General features: G+C 40.1%; 1 protein-coding gene across 2 annotated transcripts in view; it reads left to right on the forward strand.

Annotated features, from left to right (window-relative positions):
* The window catches only part of LOC109621537 (proteoglycan Cow), a 626,835-nt gene that overhangs the window by 469,136 nt on the left and 145,252 nt on the right, over positions 1 to 12,447 (forward strand). For both annotated transcript variants that reach the window (XM_062846230.1, XM_062846231.1), the window contains one exon: positions 10,759 to 10,861. In XM_062846230.1, coding sequence (XP_062702214.1) covers positions 10,759 to 10,861 — 103 coding nt within the window. The remainder of the gene's footprint in view (positions 1 to 10,758; positions 10,862 to 12,447) is intronic.

A 12,447-nucleotide genomic window follows, 5' to 3' on the forward strand; every position in this document is an offset into this window, starting at 1 on the left:
CCTTCGATTTGGCGAGTTCCGGGCTGGTGGTGTCTGAGCGTCACGCCATTGCCAGTCCACACGCCACGTGCAGCACTGGCCGTAGCCTTTGAGGTGAGGGTCTAGCATGCTAGAACCCAATATCCGATGGGCCTCTGCGCCATGAGCGAGCCCGGGAACGTCGAGTACAAGCCAACCCCTAGAAGATCCCAATATAACACCACCATTTTCAACAGCCTGTGGCCGCGTTGAGAAGCCTGGCTGTCGTCAGCATGCGTTACCATGGGACCCACCAAGATCAGAACGGCCGCAATGATTACTCCCCTTTTAAACGAATGTAAGTCTTAAGAAATACATGTATAAGCTAAATTTGTATTGTGTTTGTGCCATTCTTTTTAACGGGAAGAGGTCCTTAAATGTCTTGTGTTGGTCTGCCCCCGTTACTCAGTTCCTTGGTAGAATGTGTCCTCTCGCAGCAAGTAAGGCGACTCTGAGACGGAGCCCTGAGCTATCAAATTCTTATAAGCTTCTGGCTAGTGTCGATACGTCTATGCTAAGGTATGACGGCCCAGCTTGGGGCACGGCGCTAAGTACCAAAAGCTACCGTGGTAAGCCGGACCGTACTTATAGGCTAATGTGTCTGAGGATTGCGAGCGCGTACCGTACCGTGTCACACGATAGATTCTGCGTCATCACTGGTATGGTGCCTATTGGTATCCTTATCAGGAAAGACACAGATTGCTTCGAAGTGCACGGCACATGAGACATACGCAGGACTACCAGATTGGCCAAATGGCAGCGCGCGCAGGACAGATCCACCAAAGCAATGTGGACCCACAGGTTGATCCCGAGGGTAGATAGCTAGATTAACAGGTGCCATAGGGAAGTAACATTCCACCTGACTCAGATCCTTTTAGGCCATGGTTGCTTCCGACAGTTTCTACATAGTTTCGGCCATGCTGTTTCTCCCGAATGTCCGGTTTGTGCAGGTTTAGATGATACGACGTAACACGTTTTGTTCGTGTACCCGCGTTTTTGTACAATGCGTGACAACATGCTTACCACTTGCGGGAAGGACACAACCCCGAACAATCATGTCCAGAGGATGTGTAGGGACAAGTTTGGCTGGAATGCCGTTTCATTGGCTTTCACCCACATCATCTAGTGGCGCGTGGACTCGGAGAATGCTAGTTCAGACGCTATATGGTCGGCGTTAAGTCAGAGAGGACCATGTGTCTTTTACTTACTTAATTTCTAGAAAAACAACTTTAAAGTTTGCAACTGTATAAGTTTTGAGTTTTTCAACAAATCTTCTTGAATTTTTGTCATAAATCTCAATAACTATTCATCACAGCATCGCTCTGTATTGATCGCGAAAAAACGTAAAATAAAGCTTGAAACCGAGGAATTGCTAAGTAATTGATTGTACTTAGTACACTCTGATTGAACGGTTTTTGGAAAACCTTCAACCAACTACAGTTCACACTCAAGTTTTTACATATTTGATGAAAAAATAATGCACAAGTTGGACACCAGTTAAAAGGAGTGGTGTATAATATGAGCAGGAAGTTTGGAATTTAATATTTCTGTTATTACACTATTGATTACCATTTTCAATTTTTATGTTCAGTCAGAGTGGACCAAGTACAACAGTTCAATATAACATGAAGGATAGTCAATTAATGAGCTATTTAAGAATTCTTAACTTGAACATTCAATAGCCAACAACTTTTGAATGTATTTTCATAGTTCTGTACGTTCTTGAAATATTGTAGTTACACAGTTCATAATAATTTATTCAGAGGACTGGCATTTATCAAAAATTCGTTCAGACAAAGTGAACCAAGTACACAATTCTTAAATAATAAGTAAGATCAATTTCTTCATGAAACGGGTATTGGTTCATTTCAATATGATGCCCAACAGCTACTGAACAAACATATTTTGATTTGGAAAGGATTACGAAGAATAAGGTAATTTCAACTATTTTTCTTAGAGACACATGGTCCACTCTGTCTGCACGCGAAATGCCACAATATGCTTCAACACGATGATCTGTAAAATATGATATTGACCATAATAAAATGGAATTTCATGTGCTGTCTTGAACAATAATCATCAGAAAATGCGTTAGGGAGCCATACGAATTGGAAACGTATTACATTTTGATGGTAAACTATTTTATTTATTTGATTTTAACCAATACATATTTTTCAACTCTCTTGACAACAAGCATATGGTCCACTCTGACTGCACACTATTATCATTTTTTGCAGTTCAATCAAAAGAAAATTGTGCTATAACTCTCGTTAATTGTAACATTAAGAAAATTGGATGAATGTTCCAAGTAGCTTAATAATTCTTAATCAAACGCCCTAAAAATCGAATTTTCGTCCATTTTGTGACTTGGTCCCCTCTGACTTAACGCCGACCAATATAAGAGGTGGTTCAAGGGTTCAGAGTCGGTCACGTAGGCCATACCGGGGATCCATCGTGCGTTTCGCGTATCATCCCGATTGGTTTCACCGGAAAACCCTGTTCTGACATCTGCCTAAACGAATTTCTTTTCCCTGCTGTAAAGCTTTTAAATTAATGAGTGTGCAAGATGTAAAACCATTTTCAAGCACAATTTGTTTGTGGTGGATTCTTTTCTCTTCTGCTCTTACTACCCTGTGCTGAGCTCTGTTGAACCCGGGACTGGCCACTAGCAGTCGATTCTTTGTCGAATTAACCTTAACTTCAAAACTTTGTACGGTAGCGATATTTTTCTGAACTGCCACCCCACTTTCCCCTAAACAAAACCCACGGTGAATGCTGTCCGCACGTGCTGCAAATAAATTAGAGATGGGTGCGAATGGGAATTACTAAGACGACATCGCTTCGCCCGCAAGCTGTGTACAGAAACTCTCGATTGCGATCGGAATATTGCACATCCAAAGCATCCAATCCTCCATGGAGTGTAGGTGCCCGATTCTATGCTTTCTCGCGCGCGCTCGGTCTTGCCCCGGAGGCGACCGTAACGAGTTAGCAGATCAACCGACTCCGACCGGGTGCAGGTCGGTACCAAGAACTGTGTCATTGCGAAGCTTGTCTCTCAATGGATGTACCTACTCCATTCTAGTAAATGGCAATTGAAACCTGTCTGAATGGCTGGGTGTTTTGTCGTCCTGAGACCCGTGAAAGTGGAATGTTTCTTCCAAAATGTTGAAGATATCTCAATCACACAGGAAATCTGCAGCGAACTGATGCGAGATGCGTCTCCGATTCGGTGCCACGTGTTCGTGTTCAAGTGAAGCTTCATGTTTGTGGAAATCATAGGAATTGTTTGTCCTTTGCACAGAAAGCTGAATCGAACCGCAGGGTCACGAATCAGATCGAGTGCTTTAATGGTAGGGAATATATTTTTATTTGTTTTATTCGACTTGAGACGTCATCTGAGGGAAAGGTTTGATTCAATTCACTGGGATTAAAATTCAGTAGGAATTGAATTTCATCATCAGGAATAGTTATAGAATCAATGGGAATTTTTCTGATCATTGATATGTATGTAGCTTGGCTTATTATTATCATATGAGAAGGTAAGCAGCACAAAATATATTTTTTCCTACAGTGAAATTATCTCCAAAAACATGTATACATCACAGATTATTGAACTCTTTTACTAAGTTCGATTCAGCCCAAGGCTTCAAGTTTCGATATCAAAGTGAAACACATTCTTATTCGAACACAACAAAATAATCAAGAACTCTTTTCAATACTCAGCACAACTATTTCATAGTAGCGCGTATACCTACGGAACATTAGGAAGGAACCAACCACACCGGAAGAAGAATAAACTTTCTAAAGCAACTTCTCCGTTCTGTTTGCCCTATTGAAAACGCACACACAAACAAAACGACACAAACTCGACGAAGAAAGCAATACTCGGGCAAAAGCAACATTCTGGACTCCCCATACCGAAGGAATATTTATGGCGCCGCCAAGTCAAACGTCTAACGTCGAACATCGAACTGTAGTGCTATTCATCTGGTTTGTTTAGTAAAGTTTTCGGGTTCATTGCATCTTTGTCGTCAACCGGCTGGCTTGAATGTTTCTCGCATAAGTAGCTACGTTCAACCGAAGAAGTTCGACATCTAGGTAACATGTATGTGAGCACACGTGGATGCAAAGAACGTGAAATATCAAAATGCTCCAAGAGGATTTTTTTACCTCATATGCGTCCCTGATACCTGAAGTTATATCACAGCAAACGGAATCCCAAATTCTACATTCCTATTGATAGGGAGCACCTACTCGACATTATCGACGGCATGACCTACCTTTTTTACTAACACAATTTTCCCATAGTTTCCTGCAGTGGTTTCATCATGGACTCTCTAAGGATTTCACCACAAATTCCTCCGGGAATTTCTCCTGGAATATCAATAAAGGTTCCTCCAGTGAATGTTTCCAGTGTTTTTTTTTTTTTTTTGAGGTTTCTTCAGGATTTTCCCAAGGCCAAAGAAAATAGACCATAGATCCTTTTAGGTATTTCTGCAGGTTCTTCAAAGATTTTTTTTTCAGAGATTTTTCCATATATTCCTTCAAGAATTCCTCAAAAATTTGTTCCGATAATTCCATATGGAATTATACGGAGTGTCTCAGAAAGAATTTCTTCCCGGAATTCTTCCAGAAATGTTTAACAGAGATTATTCAAAAAATAATTCAGAAATTCCTTCATAATTTTGTACGAAAAATCCTTTAGGATTCCATCCAAGGATTCCTTCTAGAATGTATCCATAAATTACTGCAGGCATGAATTCCATCAGATTTTTTTCCAGAAATTTCTACGAAAACTCTTCCAAGAATTTGTAGGAAAAGCTCTCCTGGGATTTCCTAGGAATTTCTCGTGGAATTGTTTCCGGGATTCCTCCTGGGGTTTCTTTAGATATTTTTAAAGAATTTTCTTCTGCGATTTGTTTAGTACTTCCTTCGAGGGTTTCCGTAAGAAAATCCTCCTTGGGTTCCTTCTGTATTCCCTACAGCAAATTTTCCAGGAATTTCGCCAGGAAATCCTCCATGGATACCTTCAAAAATTGTTCCAAGAATTCCTCTAAAGATTCATCCAGGAACTATTCCTGGTATTCCTACAGGAACTCCTCCAACGATTTCTCCAGAAATTCACCCAAAAATTTCTCCTCCAGGGATTCCTCTAGCGATCTCTTCAAGGCATTTCTCCAGGCATTTCTTCAGGAATTTCCCCATGAATTCCTTCAGACATTCCTCCAGGAATTCCTGAGGAGATACATCCAGGAATTGCTTCGTGAAAGCCTCCAGGAATTCCTTCAGGCATTCCCTCAGGCATTCCTCCAAGCTTTCATGCGATAATTTTTCCAAGCATTTGGCTTCAAGAATTCCGCCAGAGATTCTTCCAGGAACTGTGTCAGGGATTCCCCTGAATTTAGAAAGAGACGAACCAGCCAAGGGCTGAAAATCTCTATGATAAAGATAAATCAGTCATTCAAAATCAATCAATCCAAGTATTTATCCAGGAATTCTTCCAGGTATTCCTACAAAAATTCTACTAGGAAATTCTCGATACATCAAGGGATTTCTTCAGGGATTCCTCCTGGAATTCCTCCGAGAATTTAATTCTTCCAGATTCTTCCAAAAATTCATTCATTGCTAAAGGAATTCTTCCAAGTAACCTCCAGGAAATCATCAATGAATTTCTTCTTCAGGGATTCCTTCAAGAATTCCTCCAGGAATTCCTCTAGCGATATCTCCAAGGATTCATCTAGGAATTCTTCCAAGAAATCTTCAAGGCATTCCTCCAGGAACTCCTTCAGGCATTCCTCCAGGAATTCCTTCAGGCATTCCTCTGATAATTCCGCCAGGCATTCCTTCAGAAATTCCGCCAGAGATTCTTCCAGGAATTGTGTCGGGGATTTATCCAGGGATGCCCTCAGAAATTTATCAAGTAATTTCTCTAGTGGTTTTACCAGTTATTCTTCCAGGAATTGGTTCTTTCCAGGAATCCCTGCAGAAATTTCACTAGGAATTCCTCCAGAAATTCTTATAGGGATTTTATCAGAAATTTCTCCAAGGATTCCTCCCAAAATTTCACTGGGCATTCCTCCGAGAAATCAATCAGAGATTTCCCAAGAATTCTTTCAGAGATTGACTCAGGAATTCATCCAGGCATTTCTAATCAAGAAATCCTCCAGATATTGCTCTAGGGATTCCTTAAGGAATTCTTCCAGGAATTTCTCCTGGAGTTCCTCCAGAGATCCCTGTGGTTCTTCTAGGAATTCCTGCAGAGATTCCGCCAGGAATTGCTCCAGCGATATGTCCAGATATTGCTCAAGGGATTGCTCCAGGCATTCCTCCAGGCATTCATCCAGGCATTCCACCAGGGACTCCTCCCGGAATTCCTCCAGGATTTCTTCCAAGGATTTCTCCAGGGACTTCTTCAGAAATTCTCAAGATATTCTTCCTAAAATTCATTCAAGAATTCCTCCAGGAACTCATCCGGGCATTTTTCCAGGAGCTCCTCCATGGATTTTTCCAGGAACTACACCTGGGATTTTCCGGGAATCCTTCAGGGATTGTTCTAGAAATTATTTCTAGTAAATCTTTCAGAATTTATCTATTCAGGTATTAGTTCAGGAATTTCAAAAATCCTTCCATCATCACCCAAGAATTTCTCTAGGGATGCCTCCAGGAATACCTGAAGACTTTTTAGAATTATTTCACGGATTTCCAGAGGAATTTCTACAGGGATTTGTATTGGCATTCTTTACGGTAATTTCAGAGGAATGCATACAAGAGCCTGAAAATTCTTGAAGAAGTCATCCAGGAATACTTTCACAATTTTCTCTAAGAAATCCTTTACAAGTTCATCAACAAATTCGTACAGGACTAAATCCACAAATTCATTCAAGAATACCCCCTGTAGCTCCTGCGGAAAAAATACTTCACAAATTCGTCCTTCAATTCTTTCATGAACATATCTAGAGATTTATATTTTCCTAAGAAGTTATCATAGGATTTCACGGAGAAAAAAAATAAAGTCAAGTCAATCATATTTCGGTCGCAAACAAGCATATTTATGCACTGACTTTAATATAATCCCTTTATGAGATTGTATTGCGCATATTACAATAGATCGAAGAATAATGTAAGCTTGAGTTGAGCAAATTTTATGATCTGATTGGAGCAATAAATATGGTTGAATCAACCATATTATGCTTACATTAACAATATTTATGCTTGATGTCAAATCATCACTTATTCTCATGGTCAATTCAAGCATGTTTATGCTTAACTTGACCCTCAACATGAGGGTTGAACTAACTATATTGCATGATTGGTTTAAGCATACACAGACATTTGTTCATAATATGTTATTTTTATTTCTAAAAATCATAATATTGATAATAATTTAATACAATGAGTGTCTTTGCATGTATATAAAGATTTACAAACTCACAGCTGGTACTGTTTCTCGGCACCGGGAATCCAACAAGTTTTGATAGGTAACTTGCTCCCATTTGCTGATATCATAAACGAACGGAATTAGTTACATCTCACCGTTTTTTTATATCGTCGAATCAGTGTTTAGGCTCCTGTACTCCTGTACGCCGATACTCCCTATCAAGCAGATTCGGTTGTTCTTCATAGTTCTTTATCTTTCGATATCGATCGCCATCGTTTCAAAGCAAATCGATATCGATCGACATCGAAAATCTCTCCCTGGTTGACCGGGCTGCAATATAGAAAAACAACTTTGTTCTCAATAAGTATTACCACTATTAAACACGTATTACGCACTTGCATTAGCTGTTATTACATTGATTAACGGCAAAACTGAACTTCTTGCTGGCTCCACGAAGTTTCGGAACAGATGTGGCGCAGTGGTATTTGTGGTTCCGATTAAATAAACAACTAATGGCCATGCATCCGAGTTTGGTTCAGGTAATGACATATATGCTTGGTTTGTGAATTTGATGGTTGATGTTTAATGAAGTTGATTCAAACGAAACATATGCTTGGTTCAATCATCAAATCAGTGCGAAACAACCATTTGTGGCAATTATACTAAGCATATTATCGAAGCTTGAGTGAACCATAGGCAAAGTTATAACAATCAGACAACATTTCTGTCCGTGTTCTTCAGGAACTCCCCCAAAGATTCTTCTAAGAGTTTGTTTCAGGAATGTCTTCAGGGCGTTCCTTTTGAAAGTCTTTCAGGGACTCTTTCAAGAATTGTCAATTGATTCCTTCAAAAATTCCCATCAAATGTCTCAAGGGTTTCCTCTAACGATTGTTTTAGGACTTATCCGAGGATTCCTTACAGTATTTCTCTAGGGATCTTCTTCTAAAATTTGTGAAGGGATTTCTTCAGAAAATCTCTTTCGAGAAACTTTCGAGCATTTTTTTTTTGGAGTTTACTCATGGATTCCATTAGATATGTTTTTTGTTTTATTAACGACCTTTTAACTCAAGTGAGGCATTCAGGTCGACCAAGCATACATATTTTATATAAACTAAAACTACAATTCAACTCTACTTTTATTTTTAACACGTTTGTAATATTTCTGCATCCATGCGAACCACTTGTCTGCATCTTCATCGAAATCCGGTTCTTCGGGTACTTCAGTGGTATCCATATCGTCGTCATCGGTAGAATCCTCCAGGCTTGACAGAAACTCCCTCGCGAGAAAATGAGGAAGCAATTTTGGCGATTTTCTGAGGAGTGAAAATAAAACTCAGAAATCACAACGCAAATCCTCAACAGCAGCGAGTGCGAGCTTGCCGCGCAGCGAGGAGTTCGTCCAACACTCATAATTGCTTGTTGTGTTTCTCACGTCCACTCACACTCAAAAAGCTCTCGCGAGTTCCACTCCCATACAAAGAAAGACTCTCGAGGCGAAAATCGCACTCAAAAACCCGAAATAATCATCGGCTCTTTTTTCGTTTCCCTCTTCCTCGCTCAGTTTTTATTGCCTCTCTGTTTGGGGTTCCTTCGCTCGCTCGCGACGAGGCAAAAGCAAAACACCGCTCTAGAGCATGTTGCAAAACTCTTTTGATTTCGAGGAGGATTATCAAGCCTGGAATTCTCATACGCATTCTGCACAAAGGATTTCACAGCCGGCTCTGCTTTATTGTCCTTTTTCTTCCGTGGTGGCGATCTCTCATTCGACGGTGGTGGTGATCTATCATCGACCCGGGACACTACTCGCTTAGACTGTTGTTGTGGAAGCATTTGTTGCAAATTTTGGTGCTCTCAGTGCCTTTCTTCTTTACAACCTTGGATGTTACAACGGAGGGGGTGATGGAAACGGTTGGATTGGCCAAGTTGGTTGATGTGATCTTGTAGGACGCTGCTTGTGCCAAATTTTTGTTGGCCGTGCATGATTTGCCAGTGTATACCAGCTGGATACAATGCTGACTCGTTGCCGGCTGGGATAAATACGAAATATACGTTTGTTCACCCTTTATTGTGACGTAGGATTTCAGATGGTTTTTAGAACCATTTGCACAATTCACACTCCGGAAGGAATGCCTCTGCCAGCGAAGTGTTTACCCCATACCGCTTCGTTCACAGTATGGACTTGACCATATTGTTCGAAGAATGTAGCAATGTCTGCATTTGAGACATTCTCCGACAGGTCGTGAACCTTTATCTCGATTCTATCGTCGTCCATTGACAAAAGAACTTTGTACCGCTTACCAGCTACCTCAAGCTCATGACGTTCGTTATGCTGCTCTACCACCTTTAGATCAGTTTCCAGATCATTGCATTTCACATGAACACAACACTGAACGTGCTTCATTTGCAAACGTTGAACTTGTGTCGGTCGGAGCGCAAGGCTTCGAAAGATGAAATCATGTACATCGTCAAAACTCGGACGCTTTTCAAAGTTTCGAAGATCTATTTTGAAGGTGTTTTGGCTAAGAGTAACAACCATTGTTACAATAATAACGAGGCAAAACAGATGCCATCCAAACAACACGATAATAGAATCGATAATTCAACGCGCACGGTGCTTGACGTAAGCACGTCCGAATGCAGCAAAGGCTTCAGCACAACTGTTCCATTAGATATTCTTATAATAATTCCTCCTGGGATTTTTCAGATTTTTCTCCATGACTTCACCCAGGGAAGACTCTTTCGGAATGACTCCTGGAATGTTTTATTTAATGCACCAGGATTTCTGCAGGAATTCCTTCTTAAATCCCTCTAGACATTTCTTTTTGATGTCATTCGAGTGATTCATCCCGGAATTCTTGCAGGTGAGTTCAAGAATTTTTACAAGAATTCCATTATTTGAGAATTCTTCGGAATTACGTCCAGGAAATTCTTCAAGAATTCTTCCAAGCATCCTTCCGGGAATTAACATTTCTTTAGGATTACTATAGTTCCAGAAAAAATATGGCACGAGTAAAGAAAAATCCTTAATCTTCCAGAAATTGGCCACCGCTACCTGCAACACGCTGATGGCAACCCATAATGGATAACCCCCAATCGAACTGGAAAAAAATAAACAGGCACATATTAACACCAAGGTGCTCATCATTCTACCACGGACAGGGTAGAAGAGTGAAAGCAGCACAAAGGCAATCCAGTTCGATATAGTAGAATAAGAATATAATAGAATACATTTAGGCGCTGCACAAAGTGTAAGTGCAGCTGCCAAATGGAATCGCTCACGTAGTGCCCTAGTGATAAAGAATAAAAAAATAAAAAGCTAGCTTTACTAACCATAGTGTTTTCTCTTCTTTCCTTCATTTCAGGTGATCTTTGCAAACCGCTAAATTGCAAAAAGAAAGAATTGTGCTTGCTGGAAGATGCATACACAGCCGTTTGTGTTTCCAAGAAGGAACTTCACAAAAACAAGTAAGACTATTAAAATGATTGTGAATGCGAATGTTAAAAATTATATAGGGGAAATTGTGTATTTTCGACAGTTTTGTTCTCTTCGTCATGGGCGGTTTTATGAAAGCTGTTGAACTCATGCTTTTTCTCAAATCCCTCCAAACTAAGCTAAATTATACGACCAGGTTTCAGGAAATTTGGCCGACAAAAGCCCCTTATGACGAAGAGAGCGAACCTGTTGATAAAACCCATCGTCATCCTACTGAAAAATAAAAACAGTCTTAAACTTCCATTGAACTTTTGCTCAATCCTTTCGGCCAGAACCCCTTCAGCCACCGCTGAAGCACCTTTCAATGTCCCGGACTACCTTCGCATACATTGTAATTGACGAAAGCACAAGAGCGAAAGCGTGGAAATTCATTTTTGTAATCAAACAAAAAACTCATCAATATCCATCAGCACTTCAGCAGTGATTGAACGTCATTCATTCAATCATGCAGGACTACGGGTGCAGGTGGGCGTCCACTATGCACCACTGTTCCACCCATTCCAGTTTCGTGCTCAAGTGTTTTTCTTTTGCGAATTATGCCCTGGTGCAGAGTTCATTCATAAAGCTGTCTGTCAGCCGGTACCTACAGGTACGAGGCGCACCTTTTCCATCGAAAATTTCAATAGCGCTTGAAATATAATGATTTAATCGAGCTAACGGTCCAACGTCAACGGCAATAATACTTCAACGTCGTTTGTATGTAAAATTGTTGAAAGGGGCTTCAACGTAGGGCATAAGTGACGTTTGAGGGTAATTTCACATATTCCAGAATGAAGTTTACCGGAATGTCAGGATTCATCCCAAAAAATGTTTAAGATTTTAACTGTTTAAAAAGAAAATGCAGAAACAATTCCTTTAAAAAAATATTTTGAAGAATAACTGAATGGGAAGTTGAATCGCTAAAGGAATTTCCCGAGAAGACATTTCCACAGGAACAGTAGGGTAAAAACACTAGACTTCGCCCCCCACCCCCCCCCCCCCCTAAAATTCTGTTCTAATCTTCGCAACTTCATACATAAAAAATGGAATTTGTATGGAGGGGACAAAGACTATAGCAGTGGCGAAGTCTAGTGCTTTTACCCTACTTGTTTGTTGTACTACTGAATCAAATTCCAACTATCTCGCAACAATTATGACAATATCGCAATCTGTATTTTTATTCCTTGTATTGCAATTTTCGAGGGGATAACTTGTAGTTTGTAAACATTGCATCACTTTTAAAGAGTCTTCACAGTTTTGGTTTAGGGTTTTTAATAACTGATTATTCAATAGTTGAAAAGTACGTAGCAAATTAGGCCTCTGTTTTGTCACATACAAACATTTTCGACGTACATTATCTGTGGGTACAAATTGGAACGAAGGATAATCTCCTCGCCTTCTTTTTTGTTTATTTTGTGTTTCTTTAATCTGACCATTCTCTTCTCTTGCTTGTACTGAAGAACAGTACAGTTTCAGTACAACACAGCACTGGTTACAGTACTTTCTCATAACATTCCATTACATTGCAAAGTAGAATCGAACAGCCTAAAAACAAAACAAAAAAAAAACTTGAAAGAAA

This window comes from Aedes albopictus, chromosome 1, assembly GCF_035046485.1.
Source record: "Aedes albopictus strain Foshan chromosome 1, AalbF5, whole genome shotgun sequence".
Taxonomy (NCBI): domain Eukaryota; kingdom Metazoa; phylum Arthropoda; class Insecta; order Diptera; family Culicidae; genus Aedes; species Aedes albopictus.